The sequence below is a fragment of the Cyprinus carpio genome, chromosome A9 (genome assembly GCF_018340385.1).
Source record: "Cyprinus carpio isolate SPL01 chromosome A9, ASM1834038v1, whole genome shotgun sequence".
Lineage (NCBI taxonomy): Eukaryota > Metazoa > Chordata > Actinopteri > Cypriniformes > Cyprinidae > Cyprinus > Cyprinus carpio.
This window is the reverse complement of record NC_056580.1, coordinates 21,636,279-21,648,930: the sequence shown is the minus strand read 5'-3', so window position 1 is coordinate 21,648,930 and position 12,652 is coordinate 21,636,279. Positions and strand designations below refer to the sequence as shown.

General features: G+C 34.4%; 1 protein-coding gene across 2 annotated transcripts; it reads left to right on the top strand.

Moving 5' to 3' along the window:
- The first annotated feature begins 528 nt into the window (after positions 1-528).
- On the top strand, positions 529-12,125 carry LOC109096024 (TGF-beta receptor type-2-like). Of its 2 annotated transcripts, none has more exons than XM_042764130.1 (7): positions 529-778; positions 5,109-5,274; positions 6,556-6,758; positions 7,392-8,224; positions 9,640-9,781; positions 9,866-9,993; positions 10,705-12,125. In XM_042764130.1, the coding sequence occupies exons 1-7, from the start codon at positions 721-723 to the stop codon at positions 10,981-10,983; spliced, it is 1,809 nt and encodes a 602-aa protein (XP_042620064.1). In that variant the 5' UTR covers positions 529-720; the 3' UTR covers positions 10,984-12,125. The 2 variants fall into 2 exon arrangements, with proteins under 2 accessions (XP_042620064.1, XP_042620066.1); XM_042764132.1 differs by having other exon boundaries at positions 531-778; positions 5,124-5,274.
- Positions 12,126-12,652: the final 527 nt, after the last annotated feature.

The window sequence follows — 12,652 nt, the reverse complement described above, 5'->3', positions numbered from 1 at the left end:
CACACGTTTGACTTATGAAAGGATGTGAAGCAAAATATATATAAATTAGGTCTATAAATAGCCTAATAATAATTAGGCTATAATAAGCTACTTTCATTAGAATAATTTTAGCTGATTATTTCCTAACTTTACTTGATAAAATAGTTCAAGCATAGTTCAAGCATTTCCTAACTGTGTTTAAAAGTCTCAAAATCACGCTGAAATTATTTTTGAATATAATTTAGCCTACATTTACAAGAGTTGTAGCGTCACAGCAAAAGTGCGCTGAATCTGTCATTTTTCATATTTTTTCCTTTGTTTAAATTAGGCCTGTTATTATTATTATTATTAGCCTATTATTATAGGCTTTTATAATTATTGAAAGGAAGAAAGAAAGAAAGAAAGAAAGAAAGAAAGAAAGAAAGAAAGAAAAAGAACACAGACCAAATTTGCTGATAGACTGCACGAAGATTTGTACTTTTCACTACAAGCTGAACTGTAGTTGTTCCTTCTGTATACATTGTGAATCGTGCATTGATAAATGTGAGTTCCTGGGCGGATCCGCTCTCACTCACATCTGGATTAAAAACATCTGGATCCGCCTACACGGAACTCAGTCACACACACATACACAGTCCTGAATTCTCTCCCAGATGAGTTTATCTGTGACTTTGACACGAGCAGATAAAGAAAATAACGGCATCGCTTCAACGGTTTGGGATCTTCGGATTGTGAGATATTATGGGGCGCGGAGGCTGTGGTTTGTGGGCTCAAACATCAGTTCTTCTGTGTTTCTGTCGTGAGTAGATCTTCACTTCTCTCGATGCTTTCATTGTCTGGAGGCTCCACGCATCAGAGCTTTGTCTTTGAGTTTGTGTGCAAAACTTTTTTGGCAATGATAAGAAATATCTAATATATTTAAACAGGACAGAAATCGATTTTACTCTACTCAGATATGGATTGCCACAACCTGGATTAAACATCTTGATTAAACAGTTTGTTTAAAATTAGGTGCTTGTGTTGACAATTATAATTACTTCCATGGCATTGCATGAAAAACAATTATTTTGGTTGTCTGAGATTCTGCAAATGCAAGTTCAGTGGGATCCCAGAATATTTCTTCTTTGGCATCACTGCGAAACCCAGTTAATATTAAATATTAATACCCTGGTAGTCCTTGTTATGAACACTACTTGAATTAAAATTTCAAATTATGACCATATCTGTACTGTACAAATATTTTAAAAGCTAAAGTATATCACAAGAATATATAACTATATATCCATCATACTGTATATTCAATATATGTTTGATATCAAAAAAAGTAAGATGGAAAAGTATACTAAAAGAGATCCTCATACATGACTATGTTGTGAAACTGTACACTAAGAAATACTCTTAATTAAAAACAGAATCTCAGTGGGCATAAAAGATGCCATGCACCGTGACTGCATGAAAACAACACGATGCTAGGAAAGTTCCAACAAGGAAACCAAATCTTAAGAATCCAAATGATCTTTGCACATGCAGCAGGGGCCTCCTTAAATGGTTTGGGTGTGTATAGAGTAGCTCCACTTACAACAACAATTATGAAATATTACCATGTGGGCGGAGAGAAAAAAAACCCACCAACCCTCAGTCTCACTTATCATTTCCCATCTGTTGCTTGAAACACCTTTAAGAAAAAGCTGGGAAATATGGAGAGGCCACTAGTGTCAGTGTGTGTGCGAATGTGACCAGAGACACTGTACATAAAAATACAAAGACATCCATCTAGGATCCCTTGATGCATCTCTCTGCTTTGTCATCATGATTGCCCACAATGCCAATATTGTAATGACTTAAACAGAGGGTGTGATGCTGAGGGCCTAACCCAACCCCAGTGACCTCTCAGTGGACACAGACACTCCTTTTCTCCTTTGTTTGTCTTGACTCCAAGAAGTTGTTCTTAGTGGGCATGGGTTTGCATGGTACCCGTGGAGGAGAGGCATCTTGTTTTCAATGTTGATAAATGGTTTATTCTTACTATTTGGTATGAGATAACGGAATATTTCACTGAAGAGAGATTGTGTCTTGTAATGGGGACAGGCCCTTCACCATCCTTAACACTGAAACGGCACTCATGGAGTGCGATTGAGCCACAGTCAACACTAAAAATACAACTTCTGAAGACATCTGTTTGTCATGAATGCGACAGTTATGCCAGTGCTGCATTCACTGTACTGTTATTCATTTAATATCAGGAAATGCTTTCAGGGATCAAGCTGAGCTTAAAGGAATTGAAAAACTTGGAAATCTGCCACCCAGTGGGATAGTTTGATTACTGCATACTGGGGCCCCCTAAAAATGCTTTATGTATGGGGAAATAGATGTATATATATATATATAGGATATATATATATATATATATATATATATATATATATATATATAGATATATATATATATATTATATATAGATATATATATACAGTACACGACCAAAGGTTTGGAAACATTACTATTTTTTAATGTTTTTGAAAGAAAGTTTCTTCTTCTCATCAAGCCTGCATTATTTGGAGATCAAAAATACAGAAAAAAAAAACAGTAATATTGTGAAAATATTATTACAACTTAAAATAATAGTTTTTCTATTTTGAATATACTTTAAAAAAATAATTTATTCCTGTGATTCAAAGCTGAATTTTCAGCATCATTACTCCAGCCTTCAGTGTCACATGTAACATCCAGTCTATCACGTGATCATTTAGAAATCATTCTAATATTCTGATTTATTATGAGTGTTGGAAAACAATTCTGCTGTCTAATATATTTGATGATAAAAGGTTAAAAAAGAACTGCATTTATTAAAAAAAAAAAAAAAAATTCTAATAATCTATATTCTAATAATATATTTTCTTTAGTATCACTTTTCATCAATTTAACACATCCTTGCTGAATAAAAGTATTGATTTTATTTAAAAAAAAGAAAGAAAAAAAAAAATTACTGACCCCCAAATTACTGACCAGTAGTGTATATTGTTATTACAAAATATTTATATTTTAAAAACATAGCTTCTTTTTTTTTTTTTTTTTTTTTTACTTTTTATTCATCAAAGTATCCTAAAAAAAGTATCACATGTTCTGAAAAAAATATTAAGCAGCAGAACTGTTTCCAACTTTGATAATGAATCATCATATTAGAATGATTTCTAAAGGATCAATGTGATTTCTGATCCTAAAAATTCAGATTTGCATCACAGAAATAAATGATAATTTAAAGTATAATAAATTTCAAAACAATTATTTTAAATTGTAAAATATATCACAATATTACATTTTTTTCTGTATTTTTGATCAAATAAATGCAGGCTTGATGAGCAGAAGAAACTTCTTTCAAAAACATTAAAAATAGTACCTGTGTGTGTATAAATATATATATATATATAATAGTTGTTTCAGTGAATTTTTAAGTCAATTATTTTAGCATTTTGAACAGCAGATCTACTGTTTTGTCTGTTTTAACTGATACAGTATCGTTTTATTATATAAAAGTGCTTAATATATACATAAATATTTGCTAAATTTGTTTAATATATTATTAATTGAGCAATTATATACTTTTTGGTTTATTATTGTAATATATTATTATTAAAATTATTTTTTAATCTACTTTTATTATACAAAACTGCTTAAAATACTGCTTATATGTACAATATATGTTGTTCTACTGTATGTATATTTTGCTATTTAGTGTTTTAATAAGACCCCTTAGGGTGGTACTAAAAAACATCCCAAATATTATAATTTACACTAAGCATAAGATTTTTAGCATCATACTTATGAATTACAAACAGGGAACAAGAGGGGAAACTTGCTTGAGTGCAAACCAAATAAGTGCAGGCCAGCATCTCTTGTAAGCATGCAGCCATTGGTTTTCCCAGAAGCACTGAGGGGTTGTGCCTCAAACTTGGCCAGTATGAGCGCTCCTGGCTTCAATTTATTTCTGGAGCAGTTGCTACAGAGTTTAATTACTTTAAAGTTTATAGAACGGGGGCTTTTGTGCTTAGCCTTAAGTTTTTTTTCTTCTTCAGTTTTTCTCTCCCGCTCTGTTGTCTCTGTCTCCCTTCACGACACCCCCCCCCCCCCCCCCCCCCCCCCCCTTCTCTCTCGCTCTCTGTTGTATATTTTTTTATGGTTGGCATCAGTGGACATCTGGAAGTCTGTGTCTCTGCTCTTCCTTTAATACTGTTTACTGTAAGGTCACTGCTCTCCTTCAGCAAAACGGCTCCCACCCCTCATCTGCTTTTAATAAACAATTAATATTGTCATGATGTGGTAGTATCAGGACAGCGGAGACAGTGTGCGTGGGAAGGAATTCAGGCTTATCCCACTTAACCACAGGAACTCTTGACACTCTCATCATACACATGCTTTCAGTAATGTGTGCACCAAACCAAATACACCCCAGCACACACATACACACACCAGGCCATATACTACGTTCATCCAAATCCAATTAGAGATTTATGAACTCCAGATGGTCAAAGATTTGCTCTTTAATACTGTCTTGATTGCAGCTGTCATTACAGCTTTCATTCTTATAACTTTGTATTGCAATCTGTTTCATCATTAGACCATTTTGACTGCTTTTACTGCACTCCTTAGTTATTTGTGCTTTTAGGCAATACATTTCCCAGGGCCATCATATACACTTTTTTACACTATTTCTTTTGAGATTAGGCCTAATTTATTATTATTATTATTATTATTATTATTATTATTATTATTATTATTATTATTATTATTTTATTTATGTTCAGCTGCAACTTTCTTTTCATTACCTTTATTAAGTTTTTGTATTAAGTTTATTAAATAAGAGACTGCAATGAATAATATATATACACTTTATATATATGTGTGTGTGTATATGTATGTATGTATGTATATATATATATATATATATATATATATATATATAAACATTCTGGATACCAAAAAATAATTTTTAAAATTCATCAGCTGATTGTAGAACAACTAAAGGGTGGTGGGGAAAACAAACACACTTAAAAATATTCTGTACATATAAGAAAAATGTACTAAATGCTGCCTAGTATTTTTATACTGTGTAAACTATGAAATCTTGTCAGCTGTCCTTATTGCAGTGTTGCAGGCGCAGAGTTTCACCCTCATAAAGAGCAACCTCTGTAAGTGGTGTGACCACTCAAGTCCTGTATGTGAAGACAACGTCTGCATGAGCAACTGCAGTCTGACCTCTTACTGTACTCTGGCTGAAGAAGTGTGTGTAGCGATATGGTAAGTCCATAGCTAAATTTGAAGCATGCATATGTGACATGCATTAAAAATTGAGTTTGATAGTGTGAACTCTGTTCTCTGTATGAATACACAAGTATTCCCTGTTCTAGCACACTTAAATAGCTTAAAATCTCATATCATTCTGATAACTTCAATAATAGAGGCAGCATAAATGCCTATATAACTACTATGTACAGTATTAAACAACAATAAACAAGTCATTCATGTACAATATTTATTTTGTATAGTACTGTACTGACAAAACGAATAATGTGCATCTTTTAACTACACTGTCATATGTACACTCAGCAGCTGCACTGATTTAATTAGTTCTAAATTAGTTCATTGATTGTAAGCTGCATGTGTTTGATTCGCTAAACAGAACTGGCCTATTAGAGTAATTTATTTTGTTCGGTAGTTGGTGTTTCATTGGTAGCGCTTGATGTTTTTGATTTTTTAAAAAGAGCCCTGTATTTATTTGATTCAATAAAAAGAACCGGCCCATTGAAATCATTTATTTTGTTCGGTAGTCAGACTTCCCTGGTTGTGCTAGATGTTTTTGATTCATTAGAAAGAACCTCAGTCTGTATTTGTTTGATTCACTAAAAAAAACCCTGACTCAATAGATTAATTGGTTCAGGAGTAAGACTTCTGCGGTTGCGCTAGATATTTGAATTTTGATTCCCTAAAATGAACCGATTTATTGTTCTAAAATCACTGGCCACACTTTCTGTTTTGCACTGCACAACTGAATAAATAGTACAGAAAACTCTGTCAAGAATATTTCAGTATGGTGTTCATTAACATGTGAGTACCATTATCTGGATAAAATATGTTCTACAAGGTTTGCCATTAAATTGGCAGTACATTTCAATACAGTTGCACTGAATATGGACTTGGGATCTGTGGTGTAATATGGGTCGCTTTTCAAGAGATTTCCTTGTAAGACAGTTCCCAGCTTCTTGGAGAAGCCAATCGAGGTGAACTTTGAGTGACTGCAGTAGAGGCGGCAAGCTGTGCATAAAAAGAGAAGCTCTTCTCTGAGGGGTCAAACAAAGACTCCCCTAATGCTGTATAAACAGCAAACACATTTATAACCCTCAGGAAATTTTAGACTCTGGCATAAAGAACAAAGTGCACCTCTGAGCAGGGATTCCCTGGTTAAATTTTATTTTACATTTCATCAGAGGACTTTTTTCATGAGCCGTGTTTATCATTCTGAAGAATCAGGTCACTGTTTTAACAACTGAAGGGTTTTTCTGTCATTTTTGTTCCTCACAGGAGGAAGGACAATGTGAGCGTGAGTGTGCGGACACTGTGTTATAACCCTCAGGATATGCTGGAGAACATAATGCTGACAAACTACTCCTCCAAAGAGTGTTTGATGACACCTCAGCACTCTGAAGATGGCCTGCTCTTCATCTGCGGCTGTATCGGAGAACATGAGTGCAACGACAGGCTCATCTTCGACAAAGGAGTCAATGGTGTGTTCAAATGAATGTTTCAACACTGCCAACATTTTTGGCCAAAACATTTTGCTTTGCAATACAACACTGTGGCTCTGTTCCAAAACCTAGTGAGCTTCTTAGTGTATGTAGGCAGTATTTTAAGGTATTAAAGCTGCATTATTATGATTATACTGCCTTGTAAAATACCTTATTTTGGCCAAATTCGAAGGAAGCGTCATAGCTTTTTTTTTTTTTTTAAATGTGATTTTTTGATATTTAAAATTAAGTTTGTCCACGCATTATAGGTGAAAAAAAAATCAGTACAGAAAAGTATCAATAAAAATAAAATCAATATTAAACTAAAAATAAACAAAAAACCTCAATATTTTAACCAGTATTTTAATGTTATGTAGCTATTTAGTTTATTAGAACATTGCATTGTTAATTTAGAAAAATGTTAATATCAAACTCTACTGAATTTATTTTTGAGTCAGTCCCGAAACACTCTTTGTTGCTACCCGTGTATACCATTCAAATCAACCTCTTATAATTTTGCATTTCAGTTAGGATGCTCCCTTATAAGGCAGATGCCTATGTACCACGTCATTTCTCTGAGGTCTGGAACAGAGCCCATGTGTGCTAATATAATCAATCTCCTTTGTTTCCCAGGATTCTCGAAGCTGAAGTCTAAAGACGTCATTCCAGTAGTAGTCATAAGCCTGGTTCCACCCCTCCTGGTAGCTGTCATTGCTACAATGGCTTTTTACCTGTACCGAACACGTCAGCTTGGCAAGAAACCCAAAGACTGGGGGCCACGACGCACCCACTACCAGTCTCTAGATCCAGCTGAGTGCCAAGTAAATGGTAGCAATTACCGCAGCAAGCTGCCGTCCCTCAGCGATGACGTCAATTCAGAAATCTCATCGACTTGTGCTAATAACCTAAACCACAACACAGAGCAGCTGCCCATCCAGTTGGAAGCACTGGTGGGTAAAGGGCGCTTCGCAGAAGTGTGGCGTGCACGGCTCAGTCATAATGAGGGTGGGCAGTATGAAACGGTGGCTGTGAAGATCTTCCCGGCAGTGGAGTATTCCTCATGGTGTAACGAAAGAGCCATATTCTCTGACGCCAACTTAAAACATGAGAATATAGTGCAGTTCCTGACTGCTGAGGAGCGAGGCGGTACTGCTGCCGCCCCCCAGAGGCAATACTGGCTCATCATGGCTTATTATAACATGGGCAACCTTCAGGACTTTCTGACTGGTCATATCCTCACATGGACTGAGCTGTGTTCACTGGCAGGCTCTGTGGCGAGAGGCCTGGCGCACCTGCACAGTGACACAACACCCTGCGGCACACCGAAAGTGCCCATCGCCCATAGAGATCTGAAGAGCAGCAACATTGTATTGAAGAACCACAGCGAGTGTGCACTCTGTGATTTCGGACTGGCTCTACGACTCGACCTCTCGCTTACTGTAGATGACTTTGCCAACAGTGGACAGGTGGGAAGGAGGTGCAAAATATTGGCTTTTTTTCAAAACCTATTGAGCTGCCTTGGTGTCTGCTGCCTACATAGGTAGTTGCCCTATAAGGCAGCATCCTGGATTAAATTGAACCTCATAAGTCACTGATTTTTTTAACACTCCATGTAGTTTTTGCTTGCTAAACCTATGACACAATACACTGATATGCATATGTACAGCACACAAAAATATTGGGTAAAGTAAGTGCATTTTTAATTGTACTTAATTTTTATCATTACTTTAAAGTATAAAAATAAGTACACTACTGTTCAAAAGTTTGGGGTTGGTAAGATATTTAAAAGTTTCTTAAAGAAATTTCTTTTGTTCAATCAAGGCTGCATTTGTTCGATTTAAATACAGTAAAAAACAGTTGAATTCCAATTTCAATTCCAACAATTTAATACACACACACACAGTTATAATACATATATATATATATATATATATATATATATATATATATATATATTATATATAAAATGTAGTTTAATATTGTCATAATCTTTCATAACATTATAAATGTCTTTATTGTCACTTTTATTGCTAAATAAAAGTGTTAAAAAAAAAAAAAACATTCTGACAGAACCTAAACTTTTGAACAGTGATGTATAGTTATAATACATATTTCTTTGCTTTATCTGCTATCTTGGATTTTTGGGATGATTTATAACATTTTACATAGGCAGCAACTACAAGCAATATAAATAGTACCTGAGAAACAGATTTCAATAGTTTCTGTCTTAGATTTTGGCCAAAATGAAGAATGCTGGAAGATAATGTAGTCACAAGATCTTGGCATATGATGCCTGCGTAGGCAGCTCTTTAGGTTTTGAAACAGAGCCGACTTTAAATGTTGCATCTGTTGTACACACAAAAAAACAACCATTCTAAACTGAATCATTTCTAAATATATCATCTGAGTAGGCAGAACTGCTCTGGGCACAGTGTTAATTTCTTCAAGCTTTTTAAGCATAACAAAAGCTCTGAGATTGATTTGAGATTGAAGGTCACAGATGTAATCCCATGAAACCATAGGTAATTAAATTTGGTGGTCTGATTTAAATGGGTCATATGATGCAATTTCAAGTTTTCCTTTCTCTTTGGAGTGTTACAAGCTGTTTGTGCATAGATAACATCTAACACAAGCTGTTTGTGGATAGATAAGTTGCAAAGACTAAAGTCTCTAACCCAAAGAGATAATCTTTATAAAAGTTAAGACTTGACTACTTGACAGTGTGGGAAGATTTGCATAACACCGGCCAGGTTTTTAATTTTTTTTTATTTTTTTACCTTAAACCGCATAAACCCATTGCATTATACCAAATACACAAAATAATGTTCTTTGTAGCAATGTCATATGACCCCCCTTAAATCACATGGTCTGTGTCCTGTAGGTAGGGACAGCACGCTACATGGCCCCTGAAGTTCTGGAGTCCAGGGTGAATTTAGAGGACTTAGAGTCCTTTAAACAGATTGATATCTACTCCATGGCCCTGGTACTGTGGGAAATGGTCTCGAGGTGTGACGTCATAGGAGGCAAGTAAAGCTCTCGATGGATATTTGCCTAAAAGACACTTACTGTAAACACATACTGTAATATTTGTTTTCTTTTTTTAACAGAGGTAAAGAGTTATGAACCCCCATTTGGCTCAAAAGTGTGTGAAAAACCTTGTATTGACAGCATGAGAGATCTGGTGTTAAGAGACAGAGGACGACCAGATATTCCAGCGAGCTGGACAGCACATCCAGTGGGTACAATTATAGTCATAAAACACAAAAACATAGGGGTATACATTATTTATATATATATATATTTATATATATATATATATATATATATTATATATATATATATACCCTAATTTTTAATCGGTAGTTGCCTTTTAAGTCACTGATTTTTGTAACACACACAAAAAAAAATTTACAAATATTTTTTAATTTATTTGTAAATAAATAATAACACATTTTTTTACACAAAATCTATTTAATTTCTTAAATGTGTGAGATATACTGTATATACACACGTTTTTGTTTACACATTTATATGAATATATATATATACATATATATATATATATATATATATAAATTTACGATTTCAATATATGTATATCATAAAAACAAAACTTAAATATTAAATATATTAAATGTTCAAAATATTGATTTTCTCAAAAGATTTGATGTATACCCATTTATTTATTTATTTTTTCTATTAAAGTTCAGTTATATATATATATACACAGTATATATACAGTATATATATATATATATATATATATATATATATATATATATATATATATATATATATATATATATATATATATATATATATATATACATACATACACATATATATATATATTCACACTGGCATAATGAAATTATATTCACAAGCTTCTCAGAAGATGTTACTGACATTTGTGCTCATAATTTCAAATTTTTTCTTGGTCTTTTAGGGCATGCAGCTTGTGTGTGCGACTACAACAGAGTGCTGGGATCATGACCCAGAGGCTCGTCTGACAGCACACTGCGTGGTGGAACGCTTTAATACTCTGGCACAGGAAGAGCTGGAGAACTCCATCTGCACCCACGCACCCATATTGCCATCTACAGAGGCCCAAAGCCCATCCCTTCCCTCCCTTCCTCCCTGCACGGACCACAGCACTGGCATCCATCCGCATTTTACATCTGACACGCAGATCTCCGTTTCCTCCAGGCAACTGAGTCAAATGTGACTTGCCTGGAAAATTCAGACGATTTCTTGTAATCCATATTGATTCATTATGTGGAGCTGGTCTCCGTTTTTCTTTAAACGCTAATCTAAACCGACGGACAAAAGAGGGTTTCTGTTCTAACATATCCTCTTTTACTTGTATAATGTTGTAAAGGATGTAGTCAAGGATGAAAAGGCTGCTTTGTGCCATAAAGAAAAAGCTAATGCAGGTGGAGAGAAGTTAAGAGTATGTGGCAGAAAGCTGCAAAGAGCGCCATTATTACTAGGCTAAAATGTTTTCCCAAAAATGTTTACCACACATCATTTACTGATTTACAATTTTCCATTGCCCTTTCTGACTCACTCACTCATGAAATCCATGCGATCTTCCCATAAACTCAGTTTTGGGGGGATTTCAATTTGATTAACCACAGAACTGCAGACGATGCACCAGCAATACAGCTGCTGTTTTTACACAAAAAAAGACCAGTTTCATTTCATTGCTCACACACAGGGTTGTATTCCTTCTAACTAAATTTCTAATAACTTAAAAATGTGATTTGAGCCTGGCATTCCTTTTGCTCCGGATGAGTTGTTTTGCACTGACCCTTTTTTTAACCACTGACCTGATTACTTTACATGAAGGCTTTTTATCTGGGATTATCAATGTCCTGCTTCAGAAGTTGAGGGGTTTTCCTGATCTTTCTAGACTTATTGATTATAATCAATAAGCTTATGATTATTAAAAGAAAAAATGCAACTTTTAAAAGATTCCTTAGACTCACTTCTGACAGTAAACAGGATTCAATGAGCTAAAGATCTGTTATGTCAGTGAGCTTGGGTCTCAGACAAATGCATGACACTGACTTTTCTAATTTCTAAAGAGCCTGCATTTATGCTCCATTTTTAAGCAATCTGAGGTTCACCCGAATTCTACAGAGCTACTTTGAGAGACAGGGAAAATTCATACCAGATTGCACACTGGAAAAAGAACTGATGGAGATAAATACTTTCTGTGCAAATGTCAACATGAACATATGGCAACCTGTTATGCTTTTTCCATTACTGGAGATGAAGCAAACAACGATTTGCTTCCCCATTCCTAGTGTGAACTGGCTTCACAGCTATACAGTAATCACTATATAAAATGTATATGCATAATGTTTCCAATGACTTTTTTTTTTTAAATAGCAGCATTTCTAATCACTGTTTTGTACTGAAACCTCTTTCTGCCTCAGAAAAAAATATATAAAGCTGGTAATTGTGAGAAAATGTAACATTTGAAAAAAAGTTTCAACAAACTTTGAGATATGAAGTTGCAATCACAAGAAATAAAGTTGCAATGTAAAGTATAAAATCACAACTTTGTGAAATTGTGAAATATAGCAAATGGGAGATATAAAGCCACCTTTATAGGAAATACAATTGCAAAATAAATAGTCACAATTGTGAGAAATACTATTATTTTTTACTCTAAGGCAGAAAGGGGCTTCTTAAGTTTTGCCTTTCCTAGATTATTTTAAATGATCCTTCAATGTGACAAATCAATGTGCATGAAGCACAAAAGATTCAGTGTCTTAATATTAGATAATAAAGCTACATGCATAATGCCAAAAAAAAAGCAAAAAGCAAAATGCCATTTAGCATGTCAAACTGCAGAACATTTCAACTAGACATGGAACTTCCCTCAT

Excerpts from the sequence above, each read along its gene's own strand:
- LOC109096024 (XM_042764130.1), top strand. The coding sequence starts at position 721 with ATGGGGCGCGGAGGCTGTGGTTTGTGGGCTCAAACATCAGTTCTTCTG. Across the intron at positions 8,225-9,639 it reads ACTTTGCCAACAGTGGACAG|GTAGGGACAGCACGCTACAT; the intron begins GTGGGAAGGAGG and ends TGTGTCCTGTAG. Across the intron at positions 9,782-9,865 it reads GAGGTGTGACGTCATAGGAG|AGGTAAAGAGTTATGAACCC; the intron begins GCAAGTAAAGCT and ends TTTTTTTAACAG.